The following is a 12,873-nucleotide window of genomic DNA, read 5'->3' on the forward strand; positions in this document are numbered from 1 at the left end:
GTGTTCTCCATCCATATTGAATGGTTTTATGTATCCAGATAACTATTATGGAGAAAGTGGAAGAAAGGAATCAAACGCCCATCGTGGAATTCGTCCTCTTAGGATTTGGGAATGGCCCTGAACTTCAGCCCCTTCTCTCCCTTGTATTTCTAACGATCTACTTTGTGACGGTGGCCGGGAACCTCCTCATCATTGTCTTAGTGGTGGCTGATCGGCACCTTCACATCCCCATGTACTACTTCGTGGGGAATTTGTCTGTCCTGGAGATCTGTTACACCTCCGCCATCCTGCCCAGGCTGCTGGCCAGTCTCCTGACCGGGGACAGAACCGTCTCGGTGAAGAGCTGCATTGTGCAGATATATTTGTTTGGTACCATTTCAGCATCAGAATGTCTGCTGCTCACGGCCATTTCCTACGATCGGTATCTAGCGATCTGCCACCCCCTCCATTACGCTGTTCTGATGAATGGGCAGGTGTGTGCCTGGCTTGTGGCCGGCTGCTGGATAAGTGGCTTTCTGGGCTGCACCATCGTCAATATTTTTATGTCCCAATTACAATTCTGTGGTTCCCAAGAAATCGACCATTTCTTCTGTGATTTTTCACCCACGATCAAGCTGTCCTGTGACGACACCCGGACTCTGGAGCTGTTGACTTTTATCATCGCTGCCCTAGGGGCACTTGTGCCCTGTCTCCTGACCCTGGTGTCCTACATTTGTATCATCACAGCCATCCTGAGAATCTCGTCCAACATCGGGAGGCAAAAGGCCTTTTCCACCTGCTCCTCTCACCTCACTGTGGTGACAATTTACTATGGGACTCTTATTACTATCTATGTGTTTCCAACAGCCAACGCTCCCGCAATCCTAAACAAATTATTTTCTGTCTTTTACACGGTCCTGAATCCCATGATCAACCCCATCATCTACTGCCTGAGAAACAAGGAGGTTAATGAGTCCCTGAGAAAAGCTGTTATGAAACTGTCGGCTTTCCGACAGAGGCACAGAATGTGAAAAGAAGCATTTTGACGTGTATGAGAATAGACAGGAAGTGAAACATTTGAGATTGGTCCTGCCTTGGGTAAGGGGCTGGACTTGATGACCTCCTGATTCTATGATTCGTTGAGCATAATGTTAACCTTTCTTTCTTTCTTTCTTTCTTTCTTTCTTTCTTTCTTTCTTTCTTTCTTTCTTTCTTTCTTTCTTTCTTTCTTTCTTAAAAGTGGGCTTTTTCCCCCAGATACACATTTTAGTAAAGCTCTCTGCTTCATTCATTCATACATGAACACTAATGCCCACATTCAGAAGCACTTCCCCCCATCACTGAAGTCAATGATATTCATTAACCTTTGATGAGGAATCTCCACTGTCAATTACACCTCTGAAAAGTAGTTGAAAATGTTTCCACCGCTGTGAGTGTAAAACTATTAAGTTGGGATTGGTCCTGCTTTGGAGGGGGCTGGACTCGATGACCTCCTGAGGTCTCTTCCAGCCCTCGGATTCTCTGTTTCTATGAACTATGATTTGGTACTTGTGATGGCAAGTTGTAGCTGGATAAACCAAACCTAGAATTCTGTAGAGGTGTTGGGGAAGTCTCATTTTTCTGTCTTGTGAAGTTTCTTGCCCATTCATACATCTTTGCAGGCTCGAGACAACATTAAAACATCTATAACTCTATCAATACTGATTTCCATATTGATATTGATACAGACATACACAACGAAAACAGGAGATGAATGGCCAAGAGTTTCAAAGCACAGGAGACCCATCTGTCTCCGCCTACCCCAGCAAAAAGAAATTAATGAATTAAAATGAATAGGAAATAAGCACTCAAAAGCTGAAGGCAACTTTGCAAATTTCAGCCCACATAATGTCATGGAAGAATCTCTCTCGCCGCAGACAGAGCTGTGCTACATGCAACCAAATACCTACCACCGACATTGACCAAAACATTCACTAAAGCAAGGGTTCTCAAACTTGTGATACCGCAACCCCTCGCTCAGTTGCTCGTGACCCCCTCTCCATTGCTGCAACCACCCTCTCAGTTGCTCAGTCACTCCCCTCTAAGTTGCTCATGACTCCCCTCCCCCCCCCGGGGGGTTGGGACCCAGAGTTTGAGAAACGCTGCACTAAAGAATAAAATCTCCCTGCATCTCCCTGGTATTTTTGTTCTTCCTCCAAAATTTGGGGCCCTGTCTTAAGCCCCAAAATACTAAACTTCCCCTGTCTAGGCATGGTGGCCGACGCTGTCTTGGGATGTAGACAGGAGGCCCCCAACTTGCGACACAATTCATTCTGGAGGAAGCATTGCAACTCAGGGGTGTCGTAACTTGAACCCGCAGTTACGGCAGGCACCGTGCATCGTTGTAAATGCAGGCCAAGGATGTAAGTTGGGGGGTTCCGGCCCCTTCCACACTTACATAAATGATTGTAAGTGTAGGGGTCGGAACTCGGGCGGTCGCATCTCGGGGGCCTCCTGTAGTTGATTTGGGGAGCCTGAAGGGATGTGTGAATTTCACTCAAATTAGCTGGATATTCTCAAGAAAAAACAATCAAAATGACTCAGGACTAACATGCTGGGTTGCAGCCAGACCCCGCTTTGTAACATTTAACTAGGTGGTTAAAGCACTCATGTGTATGTATGGAAGACCCAAATTCATACTTTCATCTCCCATAGTGGGAATAAATGCGCCAGCCTACGAAACAACCTCTCTCTCTCTCTCTCTCTCTCTCTCTCTCGCTTTCACTCTCTCTCGCTCTCCTTTCTCTACAAGTGGTTCCATTGTTGTAAATAATTAAAGGATTATTAAAACGGAGAGCTGAACTTCCATCCCCCAAGCCAGAAATGTTGTCACAAACTAATTCTGCCTTATCCTGAATGTGGTGCATTGAAAACCATTAAAAGTACCAGCTTTCAATCTGGGTGCAAGGTGTTTGGGGGGGGGGTCTTTTGTCTCTGGGTTTGTGTTCTTACCTCTCATGAGTTTCCAGAAATACAGGACTGTGAAATTGTGTCCTTCAGGCACGTCTGTTTCATGTTTTGTTCATCTGTGAACACAACCCTGGGATGGTGGGAATAAGAGACTCGGTGTGTTTTTTTTTCATGGGTGGGATTGTTTTTAATTTGATTTTTCCAACAGACATACGAGGGGGCTTTGAAAAGTAAAGACAGGAGTTGAGCATGAGAAAGCCAACAGGAGATGGGCACCTAGGTGAATGAGAAGATGTCCTCATGATAGACCTTTTCCATGATCATCCAGGAGACCAGTGATAAGAGTGGGGATTGAATGCTATTTCTCTAAGCTCTAAGCTCCGCCTCTCCTACATCATCAGTAAGGGTCTGTCTACACTACAGCACTAATTCCAACTAACTTAATTCAAATTAGTTAATTCGAAATAAGCTAATTCAAACTAGTGCATCTAGACTTAAAAACTAATTTGAATTAGCGTTTTGCTAATTTGAACTAGCATGTCCACATTGAGTGGACCCTGAACCGAGGTTAAGGCTGGCCGGAAGCAGTGCCGGCAGGGCATCAGAGTAGGACTTAGAGCGTGGAGATGCTGTGTCAGGCTAGCCGAGGGCTGTGCTTAAAGGGACCCGACTCCCAGCCCGGACAGACAGTTCTCAGGGTTCCCCGGATGCTTGTCTAACTCAATGAGGGACAGCAAAGCAGTCCTGGCTTGGAGTGCCCTGAGTGCCCACACTCGACACATCACAGCACTCGGCCATCAGCCCGGCTGCACTTGCCGCAGGCTGCCATCCAGGGGGGTGAATTGGAGGACTGTCAGGATCCAGGAGGCCCTGCAGGAGAGCTTCCACCCCGAGGAGCCCGCAGAGCCACCCCAGTCCTCCCCATCGGGGGCTCGTGGCCCATTCCTCCCTCATCTCCTTCCACTTACCCTTCCCTAGTAAGCAGTAAATGCTCACCGGCCCTCCCTGAAGAACTACAAACATGAATCAGGGATCACTGACATCCCACTCGAACCACTGGGCTGAAAGAGACAAGGGAGTCTCTCCTGACACCCCTACTTTTTTGGTGAGCTCACCTGCCCCATTGGGCCCCGCTGGTAAAGTCAGTGAGGAAACTCTAGGACATACATGTGCAGACTCCTGGTCTGAGTCCACAGTGCACATGCTCAGAGACAGAAATCTAAATCCCTTAGACTGCACAAAGGAGACTAAGTTGAGTTTAGATGCTCGGGCCACATTCTGGGATTTAGGTGCCTCTCAGTGGTTAGGAGCCAACGTCCATTTGGTGTATCACGCCCCTTGCTGCTTTTGAAAAGCTCACCAGGTTCTTATCTGCACATTGTTGCCTGGGGTCTTTGGCAATAAGGGACCAGGGCTCCAATCCCAGTTCCCCAGCTCTGTGCTCGTGTCTCTCATCTGTGTTGTGACCGTGCCTCTCCTCCATGTGCAGCACGGATTGGTGACAATAGGAGGGTATGTCTACACTACAGGGCTATTTTGAATTAACTTAATTCAAAATAGTTCATTCGAATTAAGCTAATTCAAAATAACATATCTATATACAAAAACTATTTCGAAATAGCAATTTGCTATTTCGAAATAGCACGTCCACACTGAGTGGACCCTGAACCGAAGTAAAGGCTGGCCGGAACGAGTGCCGGCAGGGCATCAGGTTAGGACTTAGTGTGTGGGGCTGCTGCCTGAGGCTAACTGAGCTCTGTGCTTAAAGGGACCCGACCCCCACCCCAGACAGACAGTTCTCAGGGTTCCCCACTTGCTTGTCTACCTCGATGAGGGACAGCAAAGCAGTCCTGTCTTGGAGTGTCCTGAGTGCCCGCACTCGGGACACCACAGCACTCGGCCACATGGAACCAGAGCTGCCCCTGGGCACGCCGGTGCATCTCATGGGGTCGTTGCCATCAGCCCGGCTGCACTTGCTGCAGGCTGCCATCCGGGGGGGTCTATCGGGGGGCTGTCAGGATCCAGACGTCCCTGAGGGAGAGCGTCTACCCCATGAAGCCCTTGGAGCCTCCCCGGTCCTCCCCACCAGGGGCTCGTAACCCATTCCTCCCTCACCTCCTTCCACTGACCCCTCCCTAGCCCCCCTCCTGATGTCAAATAAAAGACACGTATGTTCAAAAATAGAAACTGGGTTTATTGAACAAAACCGAGGGGGGAAGGATGGACCTGTGGGGAGACTGGGAAAAGGAGGTGGGAGAGGGGAAGAGAGAGGGTGGAAGAAGAGAGGGGGAACCATGGCGCCTGCATGGGCATTTGTCTGTGCCCGCCAAGTGCTCAGGGCTGGCCTGGCCCCGGGCACGTGGCGCACGGTGAGCGCCGGCCCCGGGGGCGCCGCGGATTGACCACCTGCACTCTGGGCACGTGGCGCATGGGGGGAGCGCAGGCCCCGGGCGCGCGGTGCTTGGGGGAGGGAGGGGGAGAGAGCGAGCACCAGCGCTGGCCCCGGGCGCACGGCGCTTGAGGGGAGAGCACCGGCCCCGGGATTGCGGCTATAGGGGGCCCCGCCCCCGGGCGCCCGGCGGGCAAATGGCCACGCCCCCTGGCGCCTGGCAACCCCAAATGGTTGGGGACCACTGGTCTAGACCATCCCTGATAGACATTTATCTAACCTTCTCTTACATATTTCCGGAGATGGGGATTCCACAATCTCCCTGGGCAATTTATTCTGGTGTTTAATAACCCTGACAGGTAGGAACTTTTTCCTAATGTCCAACCTAAACCTCCCTTGCTGCAGTTTAAGCCCATTGAGTATTTCTGGAATACCAGCCCTGTTCCTGCCAACTTCTGTGAGCAGGGCCTGCCTCTCGCTTACAGCTTCACTCTGCTTTCTCTGAGCAAAGTCTTGACCATGGCTGTGTAGGCCTCACACCAGGCTTGTCATGCATGGGCTTGTGTTTCAGCCCCTCTTCTTGCTACATTCCCCCACATTGTTTTTTTCTGATGAGGATGTTTACCCATTGTCCCAGGAAAGCACAATGCATGGCCTGAAGGCAACCCAGGGTATGTCTACACTACCCTCCTAGTTCGAACTAGGAGGGTAATGTATGCATACCGCACTTGCTAATGAAGCCCGGGATTTGAATTTCCCGGGCTTCATCAGCATAAGCGGGGAGCCGCCATTTTTAAATCCCCGCTGCTTCGAACCCCGTGTAGCGCGGCTACACGGGGCTCGAACTAGGTAGTTCGGACTAGGGTGCCTATTCCGAACTACCGGTACACCTCGTTTCACGAGGAGTACCGGTAGTTCGGAATAGGACCCTAGTCCGAACTACCTAGTTCGAGCCCCGTGTAGCCGTGCTACACGGGGTTCGAAGCAGCGGGGATTTAAAAATGGCGGCTCCCCGCTTATGCTAATGAAGCCCGGGAAATTCAAATCCCGGGCTTCATTAGCAAGTGCGGTATGCATACATTACCCCGCTAGTTCGAACTAGCGGGGTAGTGTAGACATACCCCCAGAGAGCTAAACTCTGTGGTCATCTGACTTTGCTGTTCACACACTCATGCCCATCTGTCCCTCGGTGTGTGAATTCCCTTGTACAAGTGATGGATCGATTTTATTTGCCAGGACTATGCAGCACTTTAAAGACTAACAAGATGGTTTATTAGGTGATGAGCTTTCGTGGGCCAGACCCACTTCCTCAGATCCTTTGATCTGAGGAAGTGGGTCTGGCCCACGAAAGCTCATCACCTAATAAACCATCTTGTTGGTCTTAGAGTGCTACATAGTCCTGTTTTTTGTTTCAGCTACACCAGACTAACACGGCTACATTTCTATTAAATAAACAACTAACAAAATCATCCAAAGTGCAGGATTTGGTGGTGATGGGGGACTTCAGCTATCCAGACATCCGCTGAGAAACTAACACATCGGGGCACAGACTATCCAATAAGTTCTTGGACTGCTTTGGAGATTTTTTTTTTCATTTGAGAAGGTTGAAAAAAGCTACTGTGGAAAGCAGTTCTAGATTTGATTTTCACCAATAGGGAGGAACTGGTTGAGAATTTGAAAGTGGAAGGCAGCTTGGGTGAAAGTGATCGTGAAATCAGAGAGTTCATGATACTAAGGAATGGGAGAAGGGAGAACACCAAAATAGAGACAATGTATTTCAGGAACATAGATTTTGGTAAGCTCACAGATAGGTTAGATATTTGGTAGGTAAGGACTAGGTTGGATATTTGGTAGGTAAGGTCCCATGGGAAGCAAGACTAAGGCAAAAACAACGGAAGATATTTGGCAATTTTTCAAAGGGACATTATTAAGGACCCAAAAGCAAACGATTCTACTGTGTAGGAAAGATAAAAAGTATGGGAAAAGATCACCTTGGCTTAACCAGGAGATCTTGCAAGATCTAAAAATGAAAACAGAGTTCTATAAAAACTAGAAACTAGTGAGGAGGGAGAAACAATAACCGGAAACTTGGTAATGGCAGAGTTGCTTAATGACTTCTTTGTTTCGGTCTTTACCAAGATGTCTGGCAATGAAGGAATGCCTAATTTAGTGAATGCTAGTGGGAAGGGGGTAGGTTTAGAAGATAAAATAAAATACTTAGAAAAGTTAGATGTCTTCAAGTCAGTAGACCCTGATGAAATGCATCCTAGAATACTCAAGGAGCTGATAGAGGAGGTATCTGAGCCTTTAGCTATCGTCTGCAAATATCTGGAAGAAAATAAGGCAATAGGTAACTGCCAGCATGGATTTGTAAAGAACAAATCATGTCAAGCCAATCTGATAGCTTTCTTTGAAAGAATAACAAGTGTTGTGAATAAGGGAGAAGTAGTGGACGTGGTAAACGTAGACTTTACTAAGACATTTGACATAGTCTCACAGGACTTTCTTATCAATAAACAAGGGGTATACAACCTAGATGGGGTTACTATAAGGTGGGTGTATAACTAGTTGGATAAAAATTCTCAGAGAGTAGTTATTCATGGTTCACAATCATGCTGGAAGGGCATAACAAGTGGGGTTCTGCAGGGGTCTGTTTTGGGACTGATTCTGTTCAGTACCTTCATAAATGCTTTAGATATTGGGATCGAGAGTACACTTATGAAGTCTGCAGATGATACCAAGCTGGGAGGGGTTGCAAGTGACTTTCAGGATATGGTCATGATTCAAAAAGATCTGGACATACTGGAGAAACGGTCTGAGATAAATAGGATAAAGCTTTATAATGACTAATACAAAGTATCCCACTTAGGAAGGAACAATCTGTTTCACACATAGGCTGTGTCTACACTGCACCCCTTTTCCGGAAAAGGGATGCAGATGAGACAAGTCGGAATTGCAAATGCAGCGGAGATTTAAATTTTCTCCGCTCCATTAGCATGAACATGGCTGCCGCTTTTTTCTGGCTCAGGGCTTTGCTGGAAAAATTCGCCAGTCTAGACAGGGATCTTTCAGAAAATAAAGCCTCTTCCGAAAGGTCCCTTATTCCTGATTTTAACAAAAGCAAACATGACTCTGGGCTGCATTAACAGGAGTGTTGTGAGCAAGACACAAGAAGTCATTCTTCCGCTCTACTCTGTGCTCATTAGGCCTCAGTTGGAGTATTGTGTCCAGTTCTAAGCACCACATTTAAAGAACGTCATGGGAGAAATTGGAGAGGGTCCAGACAAGAGCAACAAGAATGATGAAAGGTCTAGGGAACATGCGCTATGAGGGAAGACTAAAAGAATTGGGCTTGTTTAGTTTGGAAAACAGAAGACTGAGAGGGGACATGACAGCACTTTTCAAGTATCTAAAAGGGTGTCCCAAGGGGGAGGGAGACAAATTGTTCTCCTTGGCTTCTGAGGACAGGACAAGAAGCAATTGGCTTAAACTGCAGCAAGGGAGGCTTAGGTTGGACATTAGCAAAAACTTCCTAACTTTCCATTTGGTTAAACACTGGAATAAATATCCTAGAGAGGTTGTAGAATCTCCCTCAGTGGAGATCTTTAAGAGCAGGTTGGATAGACTTCTATCAGGGATAGTCTACATGGTGCTTGGTCCTGCTGTGAGGGCGGGGGACTGAACCTCAAGGTCCCTTCCAGTTTTAGTGTTATATGATTTTACAATATGGCAACGTCTGCATTGGCCCCCTATTACGGAATAGGGATGCAAATGTAGCGCTTGGGAAGAGGCAAATGCGCGGGGGATTTAAACATCCCCCGCGGCATTTGCATTTTCATGGCCGCCGCTTTTTTCCGGCTTGGAGATAAGCCGGAGAAAAGCGTCCAGACTGGCGCGATCCTCCGGAATAAAGCCCTATTGCAAGTAGGAATAAGAGATCCTCCGGAATAGGGCTTTATTCCGGAGGATCGCGCCAGTCTGGACGCTTTTCTCCGGCTTATCTCCAAGCCGGAAAAAAGCGGCGGCCATGAAAATGCAAATGCCGCGGGGGATGTTTAAATCCCCCGCGCATTTGCTTCTTCCCAAGTGCTACATTTGCATCCCTATTCCGTAATAGGGGCCAATGTAGACGTAGCCTGTGTGACAATGTGTCCGTTCACACTCCAGACCTCTGTCCAAATGCAACCATTTTCAGAAAAGCTTTTCTCAGGGACTGATTGACCTCCTTGTTTCTCAGGCAGTAGATGACCGGGTTGATCAAGGGTATCAGGACTACATACAACACAGACAATATTTTGTACAGGACCGGGGGAGGGTTGATCACTGGAACCACATAGGTTGTAACTACACATATGTTGTACACTGCAACCACAGTGAGGTGGGAGGAGCAGGTGGAAAAGGCCTTTTGCCTGCCGGTGCTGGACGGGATCCTCAGGATGGAGACGATGATACACACATAGGACATCAGGGTCAGCAGAAGGATTGCAAGTGTCAATACAATCGACAAAAAGTTTGTCAGAATTGTCAGTCTCTGGGCGGAACCACAGAACGGATTTGTCATGGGAGCAAAATCACAAAAGAAATGGTCAAATGCTTTGGGACCACAATATGTTAATTGTAACATGAAAATATACGCCATGATGAATATCAGAAAGCTGCTTATCCAGGCCCAGCCCACCATGTGGCAACAGACCCGGCCGGTCATCAGAGCAGGGTAACGGAGGGGATGGCAGATCGCTAGATACCGATCGTAACACATGGCCGTGAGCAGCAGAGATTCTGCATTGGAGAGGATAATATAGAAATAGAATTGCACAAAGCAATTGTGAAGAGAAATGGTTCTGTCCCCGGTCGCCAGACTGCCAATCAGCCTGGGCAGGGTGGTGGAGATGTAGCAGATCTCTACAGCGGACAAGTTGGCCACGAAGTAGTACATGGGGGTGTGAAGGTGCGGATCAGCCACCACTAGCACAACGATGAGGAGATTCCCAGCTGTAGCCACAATATAGATCGCTAGAAACAGCAGGAAGAGGAGGGGCTGCAGTTCAGGGCGGTTCCCGAATCCTAAGAGGATCAGTTCCACGACGGGTGTTTGATTCCTGCCTTCTGCCTTCTCCATAATTTGTATCTAGAAACAGAAAGACATTCAATATTCATGGGGCACATTCAGACAAGTTCCTCATGGCCAGAAACTTGGGATTGGCAACCACATACTGCTGCATCTCTCCCCTGGAAAAGTTATGTTGTTGATAATCAGAAGACGACTTATTTCATTAAGAGGTCGAGCTTCCAGTATGAATCAACCAAGAGCATGGAACCTTAGTGAGTTTCCAGAAATGTCCCATGTAGCAGCCTTGCACCCTCTTGAAATCGAAATAAAGTCGTGGCTGGGATTTAGAAATATTTTCGTGTCAGTGTCATTTCAGCCAATGATGAAGACATAACAAAAGTCAGCGGTTTGGAAATGGATGCTATTTAAAGTTTAAACATGGGTATGGCTATTCTGCAGCTGGGAGATGTCATTCCCAGCTGGGGTAACATACAATAACTTTAATCTAGCTACTAGGGTAAAATTAGCTGTGAGAACACGGCAGTGGAGGCGGTGGTGTGGGACACACACCTGTGTATGTCCTTTGGATCTCAGATGGGATTGGGTGGGAGCAGCTCGTCGGTGCTGCCGATGCTACATGGCTATTTCGAGCACAAGAGCGGAATCCAAGGTTGTGTGTGAAGGTCTAGCAGAGCAGGAGATTACATCGATCTCCCCCATAAGACAAAAACGGAAAGACCAAAGAGGCCACGGTTTGCATGTCCTCTGTCACAGTCAACTGAAATAAAATCAGTTGCACCCTTTGAAAGATGCGGCTGAGAAACAGGCAAAGACAGAGAAAAAGAACCCCACCGCAAACCGATCATGCCACTCGTCTCCGAGAGCGGTAGGTAAATCGCACCAGGTTTACGTGACTTCCCAGGGGCGGAATTGAGATCCAAAGCCAAACCCAGACAAAGACATGGAAGTGAAACTAGAAACTAGAAGGATGAATCATTATTTTATCCAGAAGAGAGAAAGTGCCTAGAGAACACTGAAACATTGGAGACAGATCTGGATACGACATAAAAATTGAGAGAGAAATAGAGTTGGTCTGTTTCTCCAAAGTCGATGAACATTTCATGGACAGATCTGCTTAAATATACTCCCTCCCAGCACTTCCTTGTCTGGTTGCTGTTACTTCCCAAAATGCACAAATATTCCCCGTAATTTTATGCTTTCAAACGGCTGTGGTTACAGTTTTTTGACTGCTCTATGCAAGTCACAATAGTACTGCGCTCTTGTGCTTAATTTAAGCCATGAGTTCCGAAGTGCCGAACATCTCCTGGGTGGTGTATGTCTGTATCCCTCGGTTCACATCAGCAAAAACATTTCTACCATAGATAGGGCTGTTTTCCTTAATGTGGGCCCACACAACTAAATTATCTCCGCACAGAAATTAAAAAAAATAAAGGAAACGTGTCGAGGAACAAGGTGTGTATATGGGATGGGAAAGGAGGAGATGGACAGGTGTATTGTTAAACATAAATGATTCCCCCAGTCTGGGACTTGGCACTGTACAGCCCTGTTGTGGTCAAATCACTGGCCAGTTGGAAAATATTACTGAGTTTGCCCTCTCTCAGTGTGGAGAGGAATAAGCCCCCTTGTGCTAAACAAGCTGAAATTCCCCCTCCCCCCCCCCGACACTTTAAAGGCACATTAGATTAAATTACAAATGAGTTTATTAAGTAGATGTCAGTGATGCTAAAGGCTGAGAGAGCCAAGCAGCTCACCAGCAAATAAACCAAACCAGACTCTAAGCATAACACAGGTTACACTGACTGCGAATGAGCAGTTCCTCACCCTGACAGACGAAACCAGTAGATGAGCAGGCTCTCAAGGCACAGGTGACGTTTGCTTTGCAACTCGGCTTTCTTGGGTCTCCAGACACAGGCTAGAATGTCCGATTGTCTTGGTCAATCAGTTTCCCCGTCTCACTCTGTTTCGCTGATGTTTTCAGGAGTCCTCTTGTGTGAGGAACAAGAACCAACCGATGAGATCACTCCCAGCCTTATGTAGGGTGAGGATGGAGCGGGAACCCTTTGTTTTCAAATTTGATTCCCAGACTAGGTGCGGAAAAATGGAGAAGTCCCAAGATGGAGTCCAGCATCATTTGTTCTTGGAGAGTCACAACAACCATTATTTACTAGCTCTCTGCAGTGTCTCCGGCAGCCTAACCTGGGGGGAGATAAACTTCTCTTCAGGCCTATTGATTCCCCCATGGCTCATTAACATGAACAGGCCCTTCCCAACCCCCTATCTCCAGTGAAAGCATCTCGCCTCGTGGGAGCTACCCAGGTGTAACTACATTGGCAATACAGACACATCGTCAATATTTGTCACTTGAGAAACAACCATGAGCCACGCGTACCTATGGGATCATCACGTTCAGAAAACCATCACTTTCCATGTCACTTTCCATGTCAGTTTGCAGGAAGGGACGTAAGATACGCCGCTCCTTTGTTAT

General features: G+C 47.5%; 1 protein-coding gene across 1 annotated transcript; it reads left to right on the top strand.

Annotated features, from left to right (window-relative positions):
• The first annotated feature begins 47 nt into the window (after positions 1-47).
• Positions 48-12,425, top strand: LOC142821304 (olfactory receptor 11A1-like). The gene is made up of 3 exons (XM_089774412.1): positions 48-1,006; positions 8,745-8,827; positions 12,367-12,425. The coding sequence occupies exons 1-3, from the start codon at positions 48-50 to the stop codon at positions 12,423-12,425; spliced, it is 1,101 nt and encodes a 366-aa protein (XP_089630538.1).
• The last annotated feature ends 448 nt before the right edge of the window (positions 12,426-12,873 follow it).

Source organism: Pelodiscus sinensis, chromosome 30, assembly GCF_052426305.1.
Source record: "Pelodiscus sinensis isolate ZL-2025 chromosome 30, ASM5242630v1, whole genome shotgun sequence".
Lineage (NCBI taxonomy): Eukaryota > Metazoa > Chordata > Testudines > Trionychidae > Pelodiscus > Pelodiscus sinensis.

Coding starts and splice junctions, on each gene's coding strand:
- LOC142821304 (XM_089774412.1), top strand. CDS start 48: ATGGAGAAAGTGGAAGAAAGGAATCAAACGCCCATCGTGGAATTCGTC. Junction 1,007..8,744: donor TTCCGACAGAGGCACAGAAT/GTGAAAAGAAGC, acceptor GGGTGTCCCAAG/GGGGAGGGAGACAAATTGTT. Junction 8,828..12,366: donor CTGCAGCAAGGGAGGCTTAG/GTTGGACATTAG, acceptor TGATGTTTTCAG/GAGTCCTCTTGTGTGAGGAA.